Below are 27,501 nucleotides of genomic sequence, written 5' to 3'. Positions count from 1 at the left end.
AACTGTGAAAGTTTTGCTATAAGACCATTTGTGACTCACTTGAAATAAAAAAAAAGAAGAAAAAGCTTAAATTCAAGCAATGTAGAAAAGGTAATGTTACATGTGTTAAAGACAAGTGAAACCTGTCTATTAGATGGTGGTTTCTATATATGTAGGTACCAGTAGCAGCTCTGGATATCTTTGTGTGGGTGTACCTGCACTCTTTCCCTCGCACATGCAGTATTTTTTGGAAGATAGCAAAACCTTATTTTTATCTCATGCTCTTTTGTCTCATCCCTTCAGTGATAACTGCTAGAGAGAAACAGATTTTTTTAAAAAGCCAAGTTATTGCAAACATATTTTATTAAAATATTAAGTTATTAAAACCTATTTTAGGAGTATTTAAAATGTATGTAAACACATATCGGGCCATACTCACTATTGGTTGAAGTCTGAAAGTGTTTTCATTGGCTTTGCTGAGATTTGTGTCATTGTCTACAGTAATGTAGCATAAAATGTATCTCAGAATGTCATGATTTGAATTCAGATTTTATAAGAAGTTCGAGAGCTTCAATGTTTACTTCTCTATAGAAGGGCAGTTCAGGGGATTGGATCTGAACCCTTTATTCTTGTGTCAATGACACTACTCACAGTAATTACTCATATGCTGTAGATAGCTGGATTAAGCCCAGGGAGATACATGTTCACCTTGACTGACATAATTTAGCACTAACTGTAAGAATTAAGGCAAAATTATTTCTTCACTAAGGCATAAAGAAGATGTGAAGTTGGCAGCTTGAAGCCCAAACAAGCAAGGGCTTGTGATTCCCTTGAATGGTTCAAGACAACCCCTCAGCTCCTAACTATGTATAAAATGGGAGTATTTAATATTATTTTTAGTCTTTGGAGTTTCAAGTAAGACTATAGTTCTAGCATTAGAACCTATTGTACCTATTTTGACTAATTTTTCTCCTTTCTTGTTTTCTCTTCCTTTGCTGCCTATCTGCTGTCTCACTGTCTGGATCCTTATGCTGACATTTGTCTGCTCTCATTTCCATCTACTTGAATGAATTTGGGTTCTTTCGATGTAATTATTGCTAGTGAGAGCTGAAATGAGCTCTGGCTCAAGATCTCAGGTATTCTCCATTTCTTCTGATAAAGGGTCCAGCAGTGATAATAACTTGAATGATAACAATTCAGATTCTTCCTGTATTCCTGCCAGTCATAATGGCATAGGAGAAAAGCCGTCAGTTACTGGTGAAGAGTTATCATCTGTGGCACAGTATGAAGATGACATTGAGAAATCTGTTCACCTTAATCAAGATGGCAGTATCACAGTGGAAATGAAAGTTCGATTCAAAATTAAAGAGGAAGAAACCATTAAATGGACAACCACTGTTAGTCGTGCTGATAAAAATATCACCACTTGCAATTCTGCAATGCATGCAGAAGACTCCTTATCCAGTGTAAATGTATCAGAACATATAAAACCAAAAGATGCTCTGTTTTTGAAGAGCCACAATAAAGAAGGAGACTCACTACAGCAGTTCAATGCAGAAGTGTCAAACAGAGATTCAGAGTCTGATTTAAAAAATGCTGATTGTAACACCTGTATGAAGAGCAATTCTGCAGATCTAGATGAAGGCAATGTACCTGAGGATAACATCAGGCCTCGTTTCCATAGGCCTCCTACCCCTGGGCCAAGGCGTGTTAGACAAAAGAAAGCAGTAGTTGAAAGTGTCACATTGGTTTCTGAGAAAGAGGTTCAGGAGAAGACAGTAGGGCAGTTTTCCTACAGTGAGGAAATAAAGAATGGAGAAAATAAATCTGAGTATTGCATGGTAGCTCATTCAAGCAGAAAAAAATCAAGTGTCAGTAATCCAAAGTTTAGTGAGATGAGTGACAATGGTTTATTTAAGCTTTCTTCAGAGAATATAAAAGAAGAAATGTTTTTTAAAGTAATCCACAAAAATAATGATTTAATAGAAACCACAAAGAGGAATACGTTAGAAGTGCCTGATGAGGATGAATCAGCACAGAGTATATTAGAGAAATCAGTTGTGGATCAAGGTACATATAATAGTTTGGCATCAACCTGCAAAACTAACATCAGTTATTTCATACCATCATCAGAAATTTACCAGGCAGCCAGGCCAGCCTCAGCAGACCACATCCATAAGTCATGTGATATTAAACAAATTAAAAGATCACTGAGTTCTTTCACTCACTATTCAGAATTAAATCAGTCAGTAGAAGAAACGCAATGCAAAACTTCGGATTTATTACCAATTTCTCAAGATGCAGTGAGTTCAGCCTCTGCTGGACATAGCCAGATGAAGAAGGTACCTGCATGTAGTAAAGGTCTTACTGACAAAATGAATCCAACAACTGGGCTATTTCCTACTGTAACTGAAAGTGAGAATCAAGCCAGTGTCAGGACTGAAGGTGTGACAGCAACACATCTCATTGATGACAGCCAATATATATCTTCCCTCACCAGAAGGAAGAAGAAGAAGAAGAAGGGAAAATTGCCTAACTTCTTAGATCAAAGTACATATGAAGATCAAAAAGATAAAGGAATTTCAGGGATAATTAAAAGTGAAGAAATGCATATCACAAGCAAACCCCCTCAGGATTCCACAGCAGAGGCTATGGATAATTATTCTGAAATGCCTCAGAAAAAAGGAATGGAATTTTTTGTAAAAACCAATGATGTCTCTGTTAATTCAGACAAAAGTGTATGTCCTGAAGATGAGTTCTACCACCAGGATTTAGTGGAACAAAATGGATTATCATCTAATAAAACCCCAAGAAGTAACAGTGAGTTGTTCAACCCAAAATTGAAGTCAGGCAAAAAAAATAGTGTAGTTTCATCTGCAAAGAATGAAGAGGGTCTAGTGACAGTTGATTCAAACAATGAGTCTGAACACAGTCAGGATACACAGAGTACTGAGAAAGAAGGCACACGTCTCACAAGCAATTCTTTTGAACAGACATGTAACACATCAGTGATTTCAAAACCATTGTCAGAAGTGCCAGAGAATCTTAACATTGAAAAAGAAAAGCAGAAGAATGTTTTGGAAAATTTCCCATCAAAGAAAGAGAAAAAGCAAAAGGGGATGAAGAAAAGTCTAAGTAAAGGGGCAAATAAGTTAAATATGTCAGAGGGTGCCATTACTCTAGAGGCTCTGAAACAAGAGGATTTTCAAAAGGAGGGTGTTGAGCATTCACTTGAAAACCGTGTCCAAACTTGGCTGAAAAACTTTTTACCGAATTCTGTCTTACCCCCTATACATAAAAAAGAAGGGAATGTAGAGAACAGCAATGCCTGTAATTTTCCTATTGATGCTTCTGTAGATAAAGAAACAAGATCTATCACAAATAAAGGACATGCGACTGGAAAAAACCATCTGCTTGAACATAATCTAACAAAAAGAACATTAAAGCCTATTTGTGATTTGGGAACTTCAGAACAACCAGTCAAAGTTTCAGATGCAAAACAAACTGACCCCTTGATTCATGCCAATACAACTATAATAGAAACAACCAAGTGTTCACTAAAGTCAGAATTTTGTTGTGATGGTAAGCTACTCTTGGTTCATGAAACATCTGACAATGATAAAAAGATGTCAGAAGCTGATATTCAAGATACCAACCTATGTCAAAGAAAAAAGTCTGAAGTTGCTGTTCAAGTTGATTGTGCAATTGTCAGTGAGAAAATGGGAATTGATGTTCAGAATAATTGCATGTCTATCATGTTGCTGCATGAACTACAATCAGCTTTGCTTGGTCTCCAGAAAGAACATAATGGATGTGTAGGAAAAGCTTGCACCCTTTCAGATCTTTCTTCTTTACCTTTTAGTTCTTCCTCTAATCTCCTCCTAGCTTGGCTACTTTTACTGAATCTGAGAGAGAATTTGACTGGGACAATCAGAGATGATATGCAAAAAACTGCCTGTAGCTGTTCTGAAATATTTACACAGTTACAGTTTCTGAAACAAACTGCAGTCGTAGAAAAAGTTGATGAATTGAAGACTGCCTTCTCGCATTTTCAACAATCAACAGAAAATAACTTACTAACCTTTGAGAGGGAACTCAAAAAGCAGGACTCCTCATATTTCCACGAGAATATGCCCATATCTGAAATTCATAATGGTTTATGTCTGCATGAAAATGAAAAGTCAGTTGAGCCTTGTGTTCCAAAGGACAGTGAAAATTCTGAAGAAGCTCTAAAACTGGCTGGTGAATTAGAAACCTGTTTTGATATACAGAAAGATCTTTGTAATGAAGCAGAGAATTTAGACTTGAGTGCTCTCAAAACACAGCTAGCTAGTCAATATGCCAATACTAATTCAAGTACCTGTAGCCTTGCATCAGCTGTAAAGCCACATGAAAGAAAGGAAGAAATGTCTGATAGCCTATATAAAAAATCTCAAGATGAAAATACTAATACATCATTCACTAATGAAGAGTCAGAGACTTCAACAGAGCCTAACTCAACAGTTTATAGCATAACTTCTAATGATAAGCATCTTATTTTAGATCAGGATACTTCTGAGTTAGAATGTGAAAAAGATATACATGTTATTACTGATAAAAGTGAAAATGAGAAAGTTGATCCCAAGTCAGCAGGTAATGACAAAACCCCAAATAACCAATTTAAACTTGCCACTGAAACCTCTGTAGAGTATAATGGCGAGGAAGACGAAGGTGCAGAAGCTGGTGAAGAAACCTCTGAGAGGTTATCTACAGTCTCTCCATTATCGTTTTGTTATGAATCAAAGCAAATTGCAGAATGGGATATGAGCGAAGTAGAACAGAAATTGCAAGTAGAAGAATCAGATAATAAAATGTGCTTAGAAACTTCTCAGGTAAAAAAATGCTTAAGAAGTCCTGCTACTTCAGACTGGTCAGATTACAGACCAGATACTGAAGAAAGTGATTGTGACTTCAGAGCATCCAGTGATCTGACCAATGAAAGTGGGGAGGAAGCAATGCTTGAAAAACTTTATAACACCGGCTATGTGAAAAGAACTATTGAACGACTTTATGGCAACACAGAAGCTTCATTTAAACCTGACTTTCACAACGGATTTCCTTATACATTGAAAGTATTTCAAAAGGATACGGAAGAATTCCACTCTGCAGTTGTGGAAAAGACCATTTATTTTTCTCAAGAGCCTATGTCTTGTTCTGGTGAGAAATTGTCACATTCTTCACTACTATCAGAAGAATTTGCAGTATACACAAACAAAGATGACACTATATGGAGACAAGAAAATACTTCTTTACCAACACCACAACCTACTGTTGACAGAGAAGAGACATGTTATACTATTGACCATTCAGGGGAATCTCCAAAGCAACATTGTCAACCTAGTGTACCAGCTAATGAAGATGAAGGAATATTGATAGATAAAGGCAAATGGCTTCTCAAAGAAAATCATTTAATAAGAAGATCTCCACCTGAAAGGGTTGGAATGTATGGTAATTTGGATACAACATCAACAGACACAGTCCTTGATACTAACAGTGATGATGTTCCATACTCGCACTTTGGCAATCTGAATCAATACCCAGACCTCAATGAAAACTCTTCTTCAGAACTTGAAGACATGCCTAAACCCTCTGAAAATTTTTGCAACTATTTCAATATGCCTCATAATAGTGATTCAGACCCCTTTCAGGATGACTTAAATACAAAAAACAAACCTAGCTTCAATGGTAAGACCACTTCCCTTCCTGCAGCAAAGAAAGAAAAGAACAAACCATCTTTTACACATTGCTCCACACAGGCTGATACCAGCTTTTCACCTTTTGCATCCATAGAATTTAGATTGCCTGACAACAAGGTAAGTCCGTTGGAACAGCCTTTAAGTGATGAACCCATACAGTCCCAGCCAACTGATGTTAATGATGCTAACAGAAGTGCTCCTCAGGAAGAAGATTCTCTGGATAAACTACATGCTATATGTGGCCAGCATTGTCCAATACTGATGGTGACCATAACACCAATTAATGAGGAACAGAGAGGGTATGCCTACCAAAAGGCATCTGATATTGAGAACCAGCTGAATCCATGTTTGTTGGCCAAAAAAAGGGAATGTTTACAATGGTCAGGCAAAGATTTAATAACAGACGAAAATAATCATGTGATTCTGAAGAATAACTGTATCAATAGGATTGCCAATAATATTTTTAATAGGTTTTATGCAAATAACACCCTAGATTTTATTAGTAACTTTGGAATATTTATATCATCAACTCTGAATGACACAAGCTGTTTAGAGAAGTTACATGTTACAGAGGATGTGAATGTAAACCCCATGGAAGTCATCAAACATCAAAGTAATGTATCCAGACACATACCCAGTGATCTTGTGGTAGGCACAAATAGTGAGCTACCCAATAGAAAGCAAAAAACATGCCAAACTCTAAGAATAAGCCAAATTGATATTGTTAGAGAAAAATATTCTCCCAGGTTGGCAGACCCAGCAGAAACCTGTCACTCTGAAACATCTCTGAAGTGTAACACTTCTTTAAATAACATTGAACATAATGCATATGAGAATCTGAAAAGTGAAAATGCCTTTCCTCCAGAAGAAGAAGAAGAAGAAGAGAAAGAAGTTTACTTTTGTACAATGGACAATGGAAACAGTAAAGATGAGAAAGACTTATAACAGAGTTCTTGGAATTTCTACAGTATTAGATTTGTGAAAACATCTTCAGAAAAAAAAATCACAAAATAAACTGCAACAACACACCTAGGAAAAATCTTAATGTGAATCCAGCCCAAACCTAGATAAAAATAAATCACAATTATATATCACAGGTATATGATTACTTAGAGTTTTATGGGAACCAACATAGGAGGAAAAGCTGTTCTTCTAAGACAGTAATTTCTGGGTTAAAAAAGTTTTTCCCTGAAATGTTATCTGTTTAGAGATATTCAGATACATACCAAGATCTAATTTGTAGAGTAACAACTACTGCTTGTTAGAACAGAGAACTGAAATTTGAAATATCCATCTGAGTTCTAAGATAAGATTCCTATATTCTGTGACATTTAAGAAAGGGTTTAAGAATTGCCTTTCACTAGAAATACTTTTTCCAGAACAAAATCAAATGATATGCTTAATTTGAAATGAAAAGAAGGAAATACTACTCAAATGCTGTAATACAAAGAAAAGTAGGAAACAAAAGTCATGTTAATTTTATATAAACATTATAAAATTTCTATTTCAATTTTTAAAGGCCAACTTTGAAATATTTATGTGCATAAAGAAATCTTTCAGTCTGTATATAGGATCATCCCCTAACCCTAACCCTAACCCCAACCCAAATGAAGTTTGTGTCTTTTACTGAGTAGATACTAAAAAAAGAGTGTATTCATTGCCACAGGGATTCCACAGGAACTGAGAAAGCAGACTCTGTATCAGTGGACTTCCTGAGTGCCCTTGCCATGATCCCTTCTGAGGCAGTACAGCTTACTCTCTCAAATTTTTCTACATACATTATGAGTTTTAGTTGTGTGTTATTTTTTAATCTCTGTACTTTTAAGGTGATCCATGTCTTTTTTTTTTGTTGTCATAAATATGTCGTACTGTAAGAATCCAAGGCATGTGTAATATGTTTCAGGCTCTTTCAATCTGTCATTAGAATTAGTTTGGATATCTGTTAACAGCATTTTTTAATATTATATGCGTGTAGTAAGCACTTACTTATGGTTTACAATTTTCAGTAAATGATTTTAAATATAAAGTTGGAAATGTTTAATGTATGTTGTTATGAGACAGAGTATTTCCGTTTGTTGGTTGGATTTTAATCCCTAACACTGCCTAGTACCTAGCTTCAATGTCACTGAAATCAGAGAAACACCTGAAGAAGGAAACGACTATTTTTTTCAGTTAGGGAATGGAACTTTGGCCATTCTGTAATCTTGGAGGCTGTGTCTGAACTATCTGGCATGTAAATGCTGCTATAAGCCCTGGATCATGATCCTTTGCTTATCCAGACTGAGACCTAATTAAAGGATGACACAAATCCCTTTTGGCCCAGAAGCTTTGACTGTCTCCTTGTGAGACAGAAGGCACGTGGAGGGGAAGTAGGAGTTAGATCTGGAGCAAAAGGGGTTTTGCAGTATAGATAGGAAACTTAGAAGCACATTTCAGTACTTTTTAGGCATCCAGTGGCAGATATATTTTCCCATAAATAACTGTTATGTTTCTGTTGTTTGAAGAAGTATATTCTATGTAATAAACTATTATTGCAACCCGAAAGCAACATGTATCATCTAATATATTTCACACCAAATAGCTGTGTGTTGTTCCTTGTGCTGGCCTTGTTTCTGATGTTCTTTCCTCCGTCTTTATGGTTTTTTTGGCATCCTGCTTTGAATGTTTTAGAACAGCTCCTAATGAAGAGTCTCAATGATGTTTTTTTATCTTTTTACATGACAATACAGAAATAAAACCTATGTTTGGAAAATTAAGCTCAAAATTACTAGAATCCAAGTAAATGCCATATAGAATCTTGAGTAACAGGCTTCTATGTGTAAATAGTATCTAAATGTTAGATAGGCAAATTAACAGCTATATACATGTCTCCATCACTTGCCGTCTTTCTATCAGATTCACAGCATCTTGTGCGGCATTCACAGCACTTGGACTTTTTTAGATTAAGGTTTCAAGAACTTCAGGAACCTTTAATCAGTTCTCATAGATTTACAGGTAAAACTAAGTGCTCAAAAGATGAGATGTGAGGTACTGCCTGACGTTACAGTTAGCAGAGACCACATCAAGTGGCGAAATGTTTGTTATATTAACTGCAAGACTGATTTCAGCATGTGAACTGAAAGAGAAGGAATAAATTGGTCAGAACAGGACAGGACAGAAGGTTGACAGTGAACTGTACCATACTGTCATAGCATTTACAGATTCATTAATGGTTCAGTGAAGATATAAACTATTAAGCGGTTGAGATATGCAGATAAAATTGCTTCCATTAGGTAAGACTGGAGAAGACTGAAGAGAGAACCTCACAACGCTGGTGACTAGAGCAACATACTGATTGACAGGGAGAAAAACACCATAAGCAGTAATATGAGCTACTTTACATAGGTAGCTTAATTCTGCAAATTAACTGCAAAAAGAATAGTCTTTCTGAATAAGTCAGGATAAAATGACTTACTCAGTGACAAGCATTGATAACAGGAAGGGATTCTATAGGTACATTGCAAATAAAAGACAGACTGGGGACAATGTAGACCCTCTCTGGAAGCTATCAGGAGAACTGGCTATCCTGGATTTGGAGAAGGCTGAGGTTCTTAATGACTTCTTTGCCTAAGTCTTCACTGGCAAAGGCTCTGACCACATCACTCAAGTCTTGGAAGGCAGACGCAGGGACTATGAGGATGAAGACCTTGGGCCCACTGTAGGAGGGGATCTGGTTTGAGACCATCTTAAAAACCTGAATGTGCACAAGTCCATGTGACCTGATGAAATCCATCCAAGGGTCCTGAAGGAGTTTGCAAATGAGGTTGCTAAGCCACTCTCCATCATATTTGAAAAATCATGGCAGTCAGGTGAAGTTCCCGATGACTGGAAAAAGGGAAATATAACCCCCATTTTCAAGAAGGGGAAAATAGATGACCCGGGAAATTACAGAGCAGTCAGTCTCACCTCTGTGCCTGGCAAAATCTTGGAGCAGATTCTCCTGGAAGGCATGCTAAGGCACATGAAAAACAACAAGGTGCTTGGTGACAGCCAGCATGGCTTCACTAGGGGGAAATCCTGCCTGACCAATCTGGTGGCCTTCTATGGTAGGGCTACAGAACTGATGGACAGGGGTGGAGCAGTTGATGTCATCTACCTGGACTTGTGCAGAGCATTCGACACTGTCCTATACAACATCCTTGTCTCTAAATTGAAGAGACATCAATTTGATAGGTGGACCACTTGGTGGATAAAGAACTGGCTGGATGGCCGCACACAAAGAGTTGTGGTCAATATCTCAATGTCCAGCTGGAGACCAGTAACCAGTGGTGTCCCTCAGGGATCAGTGTTGGAACCGCTCTTGTTCAAAATCTTTGTCGCTGACATGGACAATGGAATTGAGTGTGCCCTCAGCAAGTTTGCCGATGACACCAAGCTGTGTGGTTTGGTTGATACACTAGAGGGAAGGAATGCCATCCAGAGGGACCTTGACATGCTTGTGAGGTGGGCTGATGCCAACCTCATGAAGATTCAGTGCATGCTCGCAGCCCAGAAAGCCAACTGTACCCTGGGCTTCATCAAAAGGAGCGTGACCAGCAGGTCAAAGGAGGTGATTCTGCCTCTCTACTCTGCTCTTGTGAGACCTCACTTGGAGTATTGTGTGCAGTTTTGGTGCCCTCAACACAAAAAGGACATGGAACTGTTAGAACAAGTCCAGAGGAGGGCCACGAGGATGATCAGGGGACTGGAGCACCTCCCATATGAAGACAGGGTGAGAAAGTTGGGGTTGTTCAGCCTGGAGAAGAGAAGGCTGCATGGAGACCTCATAGCAGCCTTCCAGTATCTGAAGGGGGCCTACAGGGGTACTGGTGAGGGACTCTTCATTAAGGACTGTAGTGATAGGACAAGGGGTAATGGGTTAAAACTTGAACAGCAGAGGTTTAGATTGGATATTAGGAAGAAATTCTTTACTGTTAGGGTGGTGAGGCACTGGAATGGGTTGCCCAGGGAAGTTGTGAATTCTCCATCCCTGTCAGTGTTCAAGGCCAGGTTGGATGGAGACTTGGGTGACATGGTTTAGTGTGAGGTGTCCCTGCCCATGGCAGGGGGTTGGGACCAGATGATTTTAAGGTCCTCACCAACCTAACTGTTCTATGTGTCTATGATTCTATGAAAAAGACATGACAGAAAACAATTCAGCAGACATTCCAGGGCCTTATATAGATTATAGTAATCTTCTAGATTCAATTCAAGCAAAGAAGACAAACATAGCACAGATCACAGTCCCAGGAATTTTCAGTTTGTCTAGTTTAAACCCCCACTATCTATCAATAAAATCAAACATTCTCTCAACTTTTTCTCCTACATAAACAGTTTTCCATTTCCTCTAATCATCCTAGTTGTCCTTATCAGGTCCTTTCCTAATTTCAGTATTTATTTTTTATTTATAGTTGATAGAACTTCATGCAGTATTTGAAAGATTGTCTCTCTTTACTCTGGGACCTCAACAGTAAAATTTATCTACTTAGAAATCTCTCTCCTGCATCTTACAGTCACATTGATGACTGACTCTAATTTTTTTTAAGTAATAAAAGCCCTATTCATGGCATTAAGTTTCAGTAGTATTTTAAAATTAATTTTCTTGTACTTTGTGCAGTTATATATTATCCTTTTTCTACTACTCTGGATTTTCTGATCCTCTTACACTTTGACAGTTCTTAGCAACTGTGTTACAGAAATTACTTACTTCATGCAGTATATTGATGAAAATATGAAATCCAGATAAAATCCAACACTGATTGCAGAGAAAGTTACTAGTATCCCTATAAACTAATACTTCACATTTTGGCACAAATGTGTTATTTCCCATCTAGCTAGTTATTTTGTTTCTCTACAGTCCTGGGATAATCCACTTCTCCATTTTAGCTACTGATTTCTCATATAACATTTGGATAGATGAAAGCTACTGTAATTTCCTTGTGTACAAATATGAATTCTTATCATCAGGGAGGAGATCAGATACTAATACCCTGGCATTGTTCGAGGCCAAGCTGGACAGAGCCTTGGGTGACATGGTTTAGTGTGAGGTTTCCCTGCCCATGGCAGGGGGGTTGGAACTAGATGATGTTAAGGTCCTTTCCAACCCTAACTATTCTATGATTCTATAATTCTAAACAATATTCTTCTGCAGAAACATTCTGTGTATCAGATCAAAATCCACTGACTCCTTTAAGAAAATACCCATGGCTAGCACTGAAAATGCTGAGTGACACCGAAACAAAAGTGGTTTTGCTGAATAAATAGAACTGCAGGATAGCTTATTGCCTGGGGTTTAAGACATACAGATCTCTTTTCAGTATCTCAAATAGTCAATAAACACAAAATTCAGCATGTTGTGATGAAATCACTCATCATTGCTATATTATTTCTTAGTGTTTTAGCAGGATCAAAGACACTGTGATGGAGGGAAAAGTCAGTAATACAGGTAACATATGTAGCATAGATGAGTCATCAGATGAAAGGGGGCTTCCGCTGTCAGCCTTTGTTACAGCTGCTATATTTTAAAAGAAGCTCTCCTTTAAGAAGCAGTGATATTAATCAGTGGTGGAAAATAATCTTAGCAAGCTTTAGGTGTGTGTGTGTGTTCCTAAATGTGTCCTAAATGTGTACTATTTGATATGGGTATCAGGTAATTATAAACACTGGGAGTGAGGTTGTTTTTGTAATATTCCATCCTGTTATCAGCCATACCTTAGTGATACCATTTCCCTTAATTCCATGACATTGATACTCTGTTTCCACTAAACCAAAGCTTAAATCAAAATACTTTGCCTTGATAATTATGAAATTGTTAAAGAGTATTTGTATTTAAGGGTATAATTCCAGAATATATTGGTAATCCTTCAATGCATTCCAAATAAGTTGTTACACCTGTGTAACATCTTGTGTAACATCACACCTTGGCAGAGATATGGACCCTTTCTTAAAGAGGTCTCTTTCAGCAGATCTAATGGGCTTTGAGAGAACCTAATGCTTAAAGTCATTAGTTTGTAATTCCAGAGCTAGCTGACTGAGAGACCTCATGGCTGTCATTGAACAGACCTGATGTGTCCCAAGGAAACAGAAAGCTGTGTTCAATACAATTTAATACAATATTTCAAAACTGTTTGAAAAGTGATCTTACATTCATGCAAATCTGACTTAGTCGTATGGCGTATGCAGAGTAAAAAATATGAATGCAACCTGACATTTCTTGATTTTTGTATGCCAAATATAGCAAACTCAATATTTACCTGCCGTAATTTTGTGAAATACTTATTTCTATATCCATTAAGGTCATATATTTAGAATTTCAATTACTGAAATCTATTTTGCTTAAGAATCTTAAGTAATTCAGTGAGTCTTTTTATCTTTTGATAGCTAAGAAATGGAAGGTGTCAGTCCTCACCAGTGATATGCCATCTGCAGGAACAAGCTCAAAGGTTTATATTACATTGTATGGGGATCGCAGCAGTTCAGGGCCCATTTTTCTTGATGGAGAAGAGGGAAAATTATTTCAGAGAGGAAATGAAGACATCTTCACAGTAAGTAATATATATTCATTGTGTTGCTCTCTTGCATCTCTTGCCAGATTGCGTGACATTTCAAAATGTGTCTGATGGCAGTCAGTTTTTTTTATGGTACACATGTCTGAAAACAAGCAACAGGTCTTAAATGTGGAACTAAATTTAGTATCTCACTTTCCCACTCACCTATCCAAGCTGATTTGATTCAACATATTTCTTGTCTGTTTAAGAAGAACTGCTGGTTAATTTACATTATGCCCAAGAAAGTATAGGAAATAGAGGACAACAGATATCTGTTTAGTTTTTAAATCTGAAATGGAGCTACCATATTAAAAATTAAATGAGGAAGTGAAGAATTAGGACATGGAGTAAGTTTTTAACTTTTATACTGTCTATGTATTAAATAATGGCAATTTTTATACCTGTAATGAAGTCTGCCTATCTGAAGCTGCTTCTGCTCCCAGCTACACAAGCAAACTTTTCCCCCAGCAGTCTTTTGTCATGATGCTCTAAGTGAACCAGAATAGGTCTCTTATCAAAAGCTGCATAGCCTGAGTGTATATATGGAATTGCCAGTGAGTGTCTCTAGCAGGTGCCAGCTATAGGGCTAAGAAAGAGGTGCTTCCATTGTTAGTATCCAGCATAACAAGTCCCCTTCGGAGAAAAGGTATTTAATGGCAGCACTGATGAAGAGTTCACTTTTTCCACAATAGCCTTGTAGCTGCTTGGTATGTAGGAAATGCAGTTCTGTAGACCTCTTCAGCCTGATGGAGTTTCTCAGCAGAATCCAGCACCTCAGATAATAAAAAACCTCTTGATATAAAAATGAAAGGAGTGGATAAAGTATGTAGCTAGGTGCCTGACAGGTAAAAATACCCTCTTCACAGCAGATGTTGGCTCTGTTCCCTTCTCCCATTATTATAATTAATTTCACCTCTGATAATTTTTAAATTCAAAGTATGAAGGCAGCCCCTGGCTTGGGACCGAGGGTTCCCCTTAGGTGAGTAGACATAGCACTGAATACAATTAAGAAGTGTCTATTCTGAAACGTATGGAAACAGAAAATCCTCTCTGCTTGTGCTTTATGCTAGATCTCTCTTAACTCTCTTCTGTCCTCACTTTTCTGCCTCTTTATTGTTTGTAACACCAAGTTCAGTGAGGTTTGGGATGCAGAGAACTCAGTTCATATCCACCTCTACACTATAAATGAAAACATGAAATTGAATTTTACAGAAATCAACAGGACAGCAAATCCAGCCTACATAATAATAATTTAATAAGATACAGCAGGGAGGAAAGACACTTCTGGTGTGTTTCCAGTTCCTTGAAGATAAGCTATTTCTACACTTAAGTTCATAACTAGTTGCTTGAATAACCTTCATACAAACTTGCTCTCTCAGCACCCTGTTATCTGTATTGGACACACTCATCCAGCCTGCTCAAGAGCTAATCTTTCAAATACAGCTTTTTAAGTTGATTTAAATGAAATTATTTTTAAAAGTAATTTCAAAGCTGAACACAACTGTGTACAAAATTGTAAGGCATCCCCTCCTGGAGGGGTAGGAAGAAGCTCAGATGTATGCAGGAGGTGCCTAGGAGACAGAAATTGTTTTGTAGCAAGTCAGTGGTATAGATGCTGAACTGAGCCAGGTTTTAGGATCAAGACATTTACATACATGCATACATACAGTCTGTATTCATTTCCCATTGAAGCCAATGTTCAGTGGGAGCAAAATAGCTACAGCAGCATCCTGAAGTCACATAAGTGGGGTTGGCAGGCCAATAGGCTTTTTGATGGCTGTCCTTTAAAAGAGCCAAGCTTCTAATAATTATTTAGGGAAAAATACTTGGAAACACTTGTTTATATATCAATATATTTAATTTCTCTAAAAAAAAGGAAAGGTCGCTTGACAGTTACCAAGTGAATTGCTGTTGCATGTCTTTTAACAAATGTTTTGTGCTTCTTCTGCTGTGTTTCTTTTACAGGTTAATACTAGAAACATAGGACATCTCTACAAAATACGCATAGGGCATACAAATACTGGAAACTCCCCTGCCTGGCACTGTGAAGAGGTAAAAGCAGTGAGAAAGAATTTTATCCTTCCAAAAGCAGTTTCTATGGCTGGAGTGAAAATATGAGTCAGAAAAAAATCCCTGGGATAAGTATATTAGCCTCATCAAATACTTGCAGCTTCATTTAAGAGGTTATTTATGAATGCTGTAATGTGGAAATGTAGGCACCTTATGATGGTATGTCTTGGCTTACTTGCTGTTTAGTGAGAGCAATACATTATGTTTCCTTTAAAATGTGTGGCTGAACAGCAAGAAAAACTGCTTAAGTTGACAGCTGTAGTCTGAGTCTTGTGGAGTCTTTGTATGCCACAGAGCGTCTAGAGTTTGCTGAAACCCAGTCATTGAACATAGTCAAGGCAAGTCCTCCTCAAATCTGTGGCTGATGCTGTTTCTTCTGCACAGCACCAGAGCTACACTGCAAAAGTTTCTAGTTCTGTGTCTCTGAGGAGCATAACATAATAGCAGGTTCTTTTCCCTCCTTAATTAAAAAAAGATTTTGATGCAGACAAAGATAATAAACCAAAGAGAATGAACTAGTTCTGTTTCAAGCTTCAGGTGTGAAACATAGCATATTGGTTTCTGGATCGGGAATGAAAGAACCTGATGTTTATCCTTAACACTGGTGATGTACCTATGTGTGCCAATGATAAACTATGCATGCTTGAAATACATCCCTCTTTGTGCCACAGTTTCTTATCCTTCAGTTAAGATACAGCAGTTTATGAAGGGCTTTAGAAGCTGCTGGTAAGCTCATTATAATTGTATTTCAGGGTAATTCTACCTATTACAAAGTGTCCACTGAAGTTAAATATTCATTGATCAAAGTTCAAACTCTGTGGTTATGTAAGGCTTTAACTAGCTGTTTTCATTTGAGACTGAGACTCAGAAGGAGACTAAGTAATGCCTGGACAATGTTAACTGAAGTTTAGGCAAGTTACTCTGAGTTCATACCTCTAGCCAGTGCGTGTCTACATTGAAATATTGTGCCACTGGCAGCATCACTCTGCCTAAGAGGTTTCATGCTAGAGTTGTAGGGTTATCTCTCTTTCAATTCAGCTAAGGATTGCCTTGTTTTAAAGCCTGGCTGTTTGTTTGCCACCAGTGCTGTGCTTTGGGGAATGCTGGAGTCAGAATATCATTTAAGATACTTCTTTCTTCTGTCCTGTGCTATATTTCTTTTCATAAATGTGTGTAAGCAGTGAAAGGGTGGAAAATGCCTCATAGCTTTGTCTAGTGAGGGACAGCTTACCAGCAATTTCTAAAGCATATCTGAGTTGAGAAGCTGGAAGAGAACAGTGGGTTTTCTCTTGTAGGAAAGGTTAATTTGTACACTTAATGTTGGTACTAGAATTTTTGGTTATCATAAAATCTTACTCAACAACTTGACCTCTGTGGGTTTGTTGTACATCATCCTCTAGGAATAGAGGCTGCACTGCCAGCTTTGTACAAGATACCCATTTAAACTGAAAGACTGAAGAGGTCTGACAAAAAAAGGATCTATTAATTGAAATCAACAGTAACATTTTAAAAGAAGGATTTAACACTTTAACACAAGTGTGTTCCATTGATTATTGGCTTATGAATTTTAACTGTCTCCTTACCAAATCACAGTCAGTCAAAGAAAGGCTTTAGGGAATGATTCATCGACCAGGGTCAGTTCATTCCCTTTTGCAACTTTGGGCAAAATCAAAGAAAAGAAATATATTTAACCAAACACACTCTACAAGTAACCTAGCTTTTTGCTTGGAATTAGACCAAAGGAGTAATACCACTGATTTCTAGACTTCGCAGATAAGAAAAAAACCTACAGCTGTCTTTTCTTAAACATTGTTCCTTGGGAAACCTAAATTTTTCTGGAAGATCTGAAATTAAGAAAGTGTGCTCTACAACTGCAGAGCTCTTCTGGTAGTTAACCATGCTAGTCCTCCACCAGTATCCCATGGCTTCTGTGTCTGTTTCTGTACTGAAAGGGTATCAGGTCTGAAAATGTCCATAAAAATGCTGCTTTGTTAATTGAAGCTCCCTTTCCAATATCCATCAGTAGATGTTAACAGGCCGAGATGTGCCAGGATTTTCAGACAAGATTAATCTGTTTCTATAGACTTTAGTATTCAAGCAGTAAGAGAGAAAAATTTTTCTGGTAATTCTAATTTTTTTCAATAATTGAATTTAGGATACTAGATTCTGCAAAGCACAGAGCAGGAGTGAAACTACAGGTAGAAGCGTCTTTGCTTCTCTCTGCTGGTCAAAAATCTCATGTAGCTACTTGTATACGCTAGCATGATCAGGGACTATTCTAGTGTATGGCAGCTCCAGAAATGCTTGCTAAGGAATGCTTTGAAGTATGAAATAACTAGACCTCCTTCCCTTCTTCAGCTGGTGTGCATATGGTCCTTTTGCTGCTATGTGCTAGAAGTTGGGCATGGAAAAAACTGTGTGGGGCAGACAGGTGCTGGAGCTAGTATGTTAATCGCTCTTTTGTCACAAGTAGTGCTGAAGAATCAAAACCTGTTCTTTTAATTACTTTTCTGATAAGAAAATAAAAGGAATAGAACTGCAAGTGTTGCCAAGATTCCCAGTGAGAACTTTTGTGTTTGGTAAGCCATGCCACCTAGTGCCTGCCCATGTGGATATACCAGCTGGAATAACAGCTGTATTTTGTGGTACTGCATCCGAGCTGATAAACCCCGTTCCTTGTCTGCACTTGAGTTGCTCTGCTCTGCACTTTCAAATCTGACTGAGTGAAAAGTCAAACAGAGGGGCAGTTGTATCCAGGGAGCAAACATGCCCCAAACCCATGATTTTGTGAGTTCTACCTGCACAGATTCAACAGTAGCTCAGAAGTTTCATGTTCTATTCTATCTGGAATGAGATCAGCAACTTAGATTGTTACTCTTGGTGCTGTTTAGGTGCAGTTGTTGAACCTTTTCTCAGGGGAGCAGTTTTCTTTCCCTGCACATCGATGGCTGGCTGATGGGGAAATACCTATGGAGCTTCCTGTTTTACATCAGGGCCAGCCTATTCTTCCAGGTAAGCACAACACCACATTAGCCAAGTCAGGCCATAGACTGATGCAGTAGAGGCGAGTTAACTGTTTTTCATTAGTCCCTCTATTACTTTTTGGCTGCTACAACCCTATTCTGTGTTGTTTTTCTATGGTTACTGGGCATACTTAGGTAAAAGGTTAAGAGAAAGGAGATGGGAGAATCTTTAATGCCTTGAATTTCACAGGTTCTTCAAGAAAGACTCTTCTTTTGGTAAGATTTTAAGTATTTGTGTTTGCTTTAAAATCGAGGCAATAGTAAGAACACCTCACATATGCATAACTACCATGAAGCTATCACACATGAGTCAGATCACAAACTCTATTTTCAATAGCTGAGGATTATAGCTATGGTATGACTATTGTAGCTGCTATTTCAGTTTCTTTCTTTTAAGTGGCTGAGACAGGCTTCTGGAATACTTTTAATTTCTGGGTGTGGAGCAAAACTTTAACAATATTCCAGAAGGCTCAAAGTGATAAAAGAAACTCCATTAGTCACTTAAATACTGCATTATAAATCTAAAGGTGAATTATGGCAAACAATAAAAATAATATTGGGTGTTGCTGCTGCTATACTGTTTTAATGTTGGGCTCTATCACACCAGTCCCTGTCACCATGCTGGATGCTGTCACTATATGGTCTCTGCTTCAGCAATGGGAAAGGGGTGGAATCGTCCCTTCTCTCCAAATGGCATTGTTCTTTTCTGGCCTAAGGAAATACAAGGGTATAGCAAGATGGGTGAGAGAGCAAGAATGCTGACACAGATTTCCATCCTATAGGGTATGACAATATAAGTTGAAAACTCATAACACCACCATTATTACTTGTGCTGGAGCTTTCACTAGACTAAGGTCCACCTGGGACAGATTCCACAGCCTACTCTCTTCCCTACCTCAAACAGTCATATCAGCTGCAGAGGATGAGATTAATGGAATGCGAGAAACTTCCATTCAAAGTTCTCTAAAAACTACAGAACCCCTTTTCCAGAATGATTGGTACTATAGCAGTGCTTGGTGGTATGCTTATGGTACTTTGTATTGATCCCGCAAAACTGAAATGCTAAGAGGTATTTCAATGGTAACAGGTCTTGTGGGTGCAGAGGAAAAGGATATAGATGAAATTGAGGGGCAGAAGTCCAGAAAATGGATGTGGGGAAACACACCATGCAGCAGTCACTATTGTAATAAAGAGCTGGGTGGCCTGGAGCTGTGTTTATGCTTGTATAGGATGACTGAGTACTGAGATTAAGAACCTGAAAAGGAGAGCAGAAAAACAGGTTTGTGCATCATTAATATGTCTTTAAGAGAAAAAGAATAGCAGAAGAGATTTCCTCCAGTGGTGTAGTTAGCAGCTGTAAATGGCTCATAAAATGCAATAGGGAGAGGCTGACCCACCCTAACTACAATGATTTTTGATCTAGAGTGGTTATCATCTTTATACCCTTGAGGGCAGGAAAAGCCTCAGGCAGTCAAGCCTGCTTCCTGAGAGGTCTGCTCTCTTTGGTCAGGAGACAGCAATATTGTTATCTTAGGGGGTCATACAAGCACACTGGTATAAAACCCAACCTCTCCTCCCATAAATAAGTGTTAATTAATGATAATTAACATGTTATATTGAATATGCTCAGTTCTCCCGCTTGTAGTATCTTTTCTTCCTCAATGTTCTTTTGCTTAATATTCTGGGACACTGACCTTACCCACCTTCTAATTTTCAGGCTCTTCCAAGTAGGTTGTTTTCCTGTTTTTGAGATAAAGATATAATGAAAGATTTTTATTATCAAGTAATCTTGGTGCATTGGAAGGGATAGCAGCACACTTAAACCATCCTCTCAATCTGCATTTTGTAGTTAACAATTTCTCCTGAGCCCAATAGAGGAAGAAAAGAACTTCTGTGGATTTCTGTCAGCCTCAGTATAAGAGGGGTCATGCTGAAGGCTTTGGAGAAGGCAGTTTCATCTATAACTTAGTAATTGAAAGCCTCTGTGTCTTTTTGCCAATATTATATTTCTGCATGAGACAGTGAAAAGAGAACATAGCTTTTAACTACAGAGAAGATAGTGTGATAACAGAGCAGTGAAGAGGTCTGGATTCAATCTGAGAGAGGGATGATGAGAGGCACTTTAAAACCAATTTCTGAGTAAAAAGAGGCTGAAACGCTTTCTGATTTAACAGCCTTTTTATTCAAAGCAAAAACGTCTGAATTAAACTGTTAAGAAGTATTACATAGAGACTTTGTGGCTCTAATGCTGAGGGACTGAGCACCATTCATTTGACTTTTTATCCTCAACTATCCTACTTTTGTCCCCTTCTGCTCATTTTTTATAACACAATCTTTAATTATATGCTGGGGATAAATCAGGGTTGTACAATGTTTGGTGGCTCACAGACCTTTGCTTTTCTTCTTGCAGAAACTGAAAAGTAGATAGTTAATGAAAGAGGAAATTGCAGGAATAGAGGCTTGTTGTGGTCTTAGACACGGGATTGTTGATCTGGAGAAATTAATTCTCTGTCTCTGTTCTGTAAATAAAAATATGGGGAAGTAAACAGATAAGGTGGTGACATGGTAAATGATGTGGGTAAAATACAGTATTATTTAACAGTTGCTAAGTGAAAACTATTTTTAGTATTGAGACAGGTGTATTCTGGGAAAAAATAGTACATGACTATGCTGCTAACTAGAGATTGTCAAAAGCTTCAGAGCCTTAAATGTGGCTGGCTTTTGCCCAAGTAATAATAGCTGAACATATGTTTATGAAAAAGCATATGTGTTTTACCTCCTCGTTCTGTCTCTCATCACTTTCCCCTGTGCCTAAGAATTAAATTTTGTAAATAAACTTAACCCTTACACTTCCTAATTTCAGAATGATGTGTTTAAAAATGTAATGTTCTACACTCATAGACAAAAATAGGTGAAAATAAGAGTTCCTTCTCTTAATCTCTGTTCTGCACATTTTTCCATTGAATATCTGAAAGAAAGAATCATAGAATATCTCAAGTTGAAAGGGAACCATAAGGATCATCATGTCCAACTCCCTGGTTCTTGCAGATTGCCTAAAACTGAACCATATGACTAAGAGTGTCATCCAGACACTCTTTGAACTCTGAAAGGCATGGTGCCACGACCATTTCCCTGGGGTGCCTGTTCCTGTGACTGACCACCAGTGAACGACCTTTTCCTAATGTCCAATCTGAACTTTCCCTGATGCAGCTTCACTCCATTAAAAGAATCACTATTTCCTAGGATAAAAGCTGTAAGCTTTATAAATACTCATAAATACTTATAAAGCTGAGATGATCCCTAGGTTTATGAGAGGTAAAGAGAAGTGTAAAAACCTGTGAAAATTTCTTGAATTTTTAAGCTAGCTATTTTAAATCTCTATGCTGGATTTATTAACAGCATATGTCTACCATACAGTACTTCAGCGGAGTTTAGAGGTACCCAGTCATCATCTCAAAATGAGTTAGCTCCAATGCTAGAAACTAGCATTCTGCATGGGCACATTGCAATAACCTTTGAAGAGTGCTTATTGTTTTAGCTATATTGCTACCACTATCCAAAACAAATTCTTTAAAGAAAGCTTGTGTAGTAATGTGCACACAAAGGCCATGTAAATAAATAAATGTGAGGTAGTCATAAAAAAAGCATCAAGGGAAAAGCTGTTTGTTAACACTGACAGGCCACTTAACACAATTGCAGATATAGACTGACTGTGAATAAATTTTCAGTAGCTGTTAAAAGGAAGTGTTTGTCCATCAGAAGAGTGAGATGTGGGCCCAAACTCCTTCAGAGGATTACGATCAAGCTTCATAATGTATTTATATAAGTTTTTATATAACTGATAATTGAATAATGATAATGTTGTTGTTCTTCCGGGGATGATGATCCAGAAGCTCTTTTCTAGTTGCAAGAGAGAGAAGCCAAGGGACCCCTACATATGGAGGAAGAGCTTGTGTGCCAGAAAATGAATTTTTCTCATTTCCTCTCATTCTCTGTACCCCACTTGATCTAAGAAAAAATTGTTGTTGGTGTACATTGGTGTAAACTTTGCCTTTTCCCGTGTTTCTACTGAAGATTATATTTGCATTTTTATTCGTAATTCTGAATTTTATAGGGTTTTACATCTGCATTTTAATGACCACGTTTTGCTATTAATACATGTTTTTATGCATCTTAGTCTTTACTCCAGTTTCGTTAGATTTTGAATTTATTAGTATTTGTATTATCCATTTCTATTAAATAACCAATTTATTGAATTTAAATTCTAGGGATTTTCTCTCAAATTTACATCCTTTAGAGAACTTCCAATGGAACGTAACAGAGGAAGTTTGTACCATTCTAATGCATGAATTATTAAAATAATAAATACAACTTTCTTAGTTCTTAGGTCCCAGAAGACTAAAACTGTGGTTCTAAATTTTTTGCTTGTTTGGTTAACTAGTACATTCAAAATGCTTCAGTTGCTTGTTATAGCTTTGATCTCACCATTTATGCTGAGATTAAACTTGGTTCTATGTTATTTGCTTTTAGCTTTCTGATGATTTGAAATGATGCTGCATGACGAAGACATACTATTGTGCATTTAAGGTTTAGTTCTCTTTGCATTCCCCACAGTGACAGTCTGGGACAAAAAACACAGATGTAACACCAGAACAATGTTGTATGCTATTTTACTATTGAATAGGATTTTAAGGTTTTCTACTGTATCTCTCCTAGGCACAGAGGTATATTGACTCTACAGGCACATTCACAGCCAGATGTTACTGTAACTGCAACAGTGTTTGTGATATGAAAGGCTGTCATCTTTTATTGGCAGTGACTGTCTATGAAGTGCACGTGACAACAGGAGAACTGTGGAATGCTGGAACTGAGGCTGACGTTTATATTTCTGTTTATGGAGAAAGAGGTGATACAGGATCGAGACAGCTGCTCAGGTCACAGAAATCCAAGAAATTTTTAAAAGGGGAAGTAAGTGAAAGACAGAACATTTTCTGATGTGTTTGGCTGGCTTTTCTCTCTCAGGTTATCCCTGAGATGATTTATCCCTGAGATGACCAGGTTATCCCTGAGATGCACCTTGCCTGGTTGTCCCAGGCAAGGCACAATTAGAAAATACATAATTACTGCATTCTGATGTTTCCCCTAAATTCCATAATTAAGCCAAAAATGCTTTCTAAAGGTATACCATTGCTTTTGTAAGTCAGAATTTTAATTTATAGAATAGGTAAACTGTATACATTTGCTTTTAATTCTTCTAAAATATTGATAAGTGAAAAGAAAATGAAACTTTTTTCATTTTATATCTGTATTTCTAATGTTGAAATCTACTGTAATTTGTAATTGTTTAGCCAATTAAGCTTTCAGCAGGTTTCTCCTCTGACTGACCCCATTTATCTGCAAGGAACTTCTTCCATCAGCAAAGTGATCAGGCTTATTTACTTCTTCTATTTCAGGAAATCTGTCTTTCTTGGTTGGTTCTTTCCTTTTTGTTAGCTGGTATTTTAGAGAATGATACTGACAGAAGAGTTCTGTGGGTTTATGGGTCTTTGGGATTCCCTGGCTGAAGAATGCTCTGCTTTTTAGATTTTACTGAGATTTCCTTGGTTGATTACAGACTGACATCTTTGCTGTGGAAGCTGTGCACCTTGGACATTTGTACAAGATTGTTATAGGACACAATGGTCTTGGATCAGGTCAGAAACCTATATAGTCACTGAATACTGCCCACAGTTATTTACCTTTCCTTTGAAATACAATATTTATTTCTAAAACTGAATGTATGAGAACATTTTAGAAGTGAAAGACAAAGGCTTCTAAAGAAACTGTTCAAGTGACACATATACCTTATTGTATTATCATAAATTTCAGATGTTTTGTGTTCACTTGTCCTATACTCTCAACCATTATGTTAAGGACACCATCTTCTACTACTGTGTAATTTTTTACTAATCTCTATGGAAAAACTGCAAAGGGGGGAGTGTTTGCATGCTAGGACATTGACTATGCAGTCACATATTCATTGAATTCTTTGCAGTCACAAGGCCTGTTTTTCATACTCTTGAGCCTAAATATTATAAAACATAGCAACTTGAGCCATGATAAGTTGCTATCTAATCTTGACATTTTGATTGGCAAAACAAGTCTCATACAATGACTAAGTGGGGGGGGAGGGGGGGGAAGGGCAGCAATCAGGGCCACCACAGCCAGGGAGGCAGTTAGGAACTTGCAGGCCCATGATCAAGCTCTGCAGTATCTAGAGCAGGTAGTATCTTCTCTCCATCCATCAAGGCAGTGGTGCAAACTGACAAGCAAACTGGCACAGGAGTTTCAGAGTTTGCAGTTCCAATAGAAAAGAAAAAGCTATGGGAAGTCAGACCTCCTTAAATCTGTCTCTGATAAAATAACATTATTATTCTTTTGTAATTTATTCTAAGGAAACGGCTGGTTTCTGGACAAAGTTGTAATTAAGGATCCTACAACAGATTTGGATTACACTTTCCTTTGTCGCAGGTTGGTGGTGTTTCGTTTGGGTTAGATAATTAATAAATTTGTAATTACCCATGGTTTTTCTTCTGAAATGTCCTGTCAAGGGAAATATGCGTTTCCTAAAAAGTGAGATGAAATAGGTGCACTTCTTTTTACAGCTGAGCTGTACCTGTCCCAAACTTCTGGTGCATTTGATCTAATGAAAAAGTAATAAAAAGCTCTGCCTGGAACTTTGCATTCTTGCAGCTTGTGAACTATTCAAAATATGTTTTTTGACACATTCCCCATATCCAACACCTTGGATCTGACATCTGCAGGTACATCCATTCTTCCATGTCATGTGATGCAAGGTGTTTCATAAGAATGGGTTGCTGTTTCACTAGCAGACTGATCCTACTTCACTGAAGTTAGTGTGGAGATTAACTTGAGGTTCAGTGAGCTCAAGACCAGACTTTAAGATCTTGTGGAACAGCTATTGCAAGCACAGCTACTTGAGCACATCTCTTTTTCTCATTTGCCTTGCAGCCTGTCACTGAGCTGCAATGTAATATGAAGGAATCTTAACTTCCCTGCCTTTTCCCATGCAGATGTTGCTGCTGTGAATCTTCTCTGTTCTGTAGCTCATTTCTGATTTTATCTACTCCTGATTAATTCTCAACACCTTGTGAAAAAGTTATATTTGATAAAGATCAGTGCAAATATTAGGAACCTTAAAGTCCAGTCACGTTTGAATCTAGCTGCAGCTTGCAGTGGCACCCCCAATTCTATTTCCTCCTCTCACATCTCTGAGTGAATAAATAACTGCCCAAGACAGCTCGGAGTGAGCGATGTGCACACTGAAACTGATTTATGTGTGAGTAAGGGCTTTCTGCCTATCAGACACAGCACCTCATCTTTGCCTGACCTAATTTTGATTCTGTATTCTAGATGAGATGAACTGCTATGAAGAGATCTATAATGCTAGCTTCATACATAATTTAGAGAAAGTTCAAATCCATTTCAGGCAGAAAAATACAGGATATACACTAGTTATTGTTAGAGCTTGCTGATCTTGCTCTCACTGTGTGTTAATCCTTTTGACTCAAATGGAGTTAACTTACATAAGTGTATGTGAAGCAAGTAAAATGATGTTGTAAAAGTATAGTTCAGATATGATAAAAGTGTTGCCAGTGTTGGATTTGTCTCCTCTTATAAGGATTTTCAGGGCATGGGACAATTTGCATCCTGCTGTAGCCTTCTTGCAGACAGGAAGAACAATCATCATGGCCATTGCACCTTTTATTATTGACCTGGGATCAATATGAGTTCTCTGATTTGTAATAATTGGTTTAGGCCCTTGTACCTTCATCCAGAAAGTTCTGTCAAGAACAAATAAAAACAAAAACATTTTTTGCCAAAAGCTGGATTTTTTGTGTTGCTGTTTGTCAGCCTTGAGCCTTTAATAGAGCAGGAAGTATCAGTATGCAAGTGCCACATATACGGTATTCTGGGAGTTGCCAGTCAAGGTTATATTACAGAAATGGGTTCTGGTTTTCAGGTGGCTGGACCAGGGGCAGGATGATGGCAGTATTGCTAGAGAACTGGTTGTGACAGATGCCAGCACGCTTCCAGGAAGTAAGTGAAAATTGCTTGGAAAGAAGACCCAGCTTCACTGCAACTATGTCAAATGGGATGAGGATGCGCTGTAAATTAATTACATGGTTTTTATTTGTACAGAACAAGAGCTGGAACTCAAGATAGAAGAAACTGTAAGAATATACCTTTTTATTTAAACCATTCAAATTATGCTTTGCATGAACTCAGGTCAGTTGTTCTCGTGTATGTCAAATTCCTGTGTATTATCTTCTTATAAGTCTTTTCTGCTTGTTTACAAAACTAGTGGGCTGCCGAAAAGTGGAAATTTCAGAGAGGCAATACGCTTCAGTTTTACAACAGGCTCACCCGTGGCTTCATTTGCCTCAGTCCAGATAGCAGAGTTGATGCTCTTGGTGACAAGAAAAACAAATATGGTAAAGTATTTTTCCTGTGGATGTGCACATTAAAGATACAGGAAAGGGGGAATCTGTAGTTCACTGTGATCTCCAGTAGTGATTCCTGTAATAAATAGGACTAGATAATTACAATAAACATTTTCTTTACTTAAAATATGTACATGTATTAATGGCTATAAGAACTCAGAAATTATATGCTTGGTTTACATATAAAGCACACCAAAAATCACATATGTTATCACTGGCTTTCCCTTACAAAATGGAAACTTCTTGTCATCTGTAGTTTAGTGCTCCCATGGAACTGCCATGGCAAGGACAGCTAGAGTCCTTTGTAACTAAATCCATCTAAGCTAGCAAGTTGAAATTTCCAGGTATAGTTCACTAGTAGGGAGTATATATAGATATATATCTGTGTGTGTATATATATATATATATGCATAAATTCATTTAGTTCCATCCTTGTAATTGTTTTTAATGACACAGTTCCAGTTCCTCCTCTTTACCAGCTTCCATCCTACTGCATTACTAGCACTTAACTATAATATATAACATATCATATTAGGCACACATATTTTTGTTATCTTTGTAGAGACAGAAAAGCTCAGCCTTTCTGACATCTTATCAGGGACCTTACATACTTCTTTTTGGAAGT

The 27,501-nt window shown here is 37.7% G+C and overlaps 1 protein-coding gene across 1 annotated transcript in view; it reads left to right on the top strand.

The window, feature by feature from the left end:
- Positions 1–27,501, top strand: part of RP1 (RP1 axonemal microtubule associated) — a 179,103-nt gene that overhangs the window by 3,692 nt on the left and 147,910 nt on the right. The window contains 9 exon segments of the mRNA XM_034060203.1: positions 13,113–13,276; positions 15,245–15,331; positions 18,241–18,361; positions 23,189–23,340; positions 23,987–24,065; positions 24,807–24,882; positions 26,396–26,472; positions 26,575–26,606; positions 26,738–26,867. Of these exon segments, the coding sequence (XP_033916094.1) occupies positions 13,113–13,276; positions 15,245–15,331; positions 18,241–18,361; positions 23,189–23,340; positions 23,987–24,065; positions 24,807–24,882; positions 26,396–26,472; positions 26,575–26,606; positions 26,738–26,867 (918 nt within the window).

This window comes from Melopsittacus undulatus, chromosome 1 (genome assembly GCF_012275295.1).
Source record: "Melopsittacus undulatus isolate bMelUnd1 chromosome 1, bMelUnd1.mat.Z, whole genome shotgun sequence".
Lineage (NCBI taxonomy): Eukaryota > Metazoa > Chordata > Aves > Psittaciformes > Psittaculidae > Melopsittacus > Melopsittacus undulatus.
Note: the sequence above shows the minus strand (reverse complement) of the source record. Positions and strands in the feature narration are given on the sequence as shown.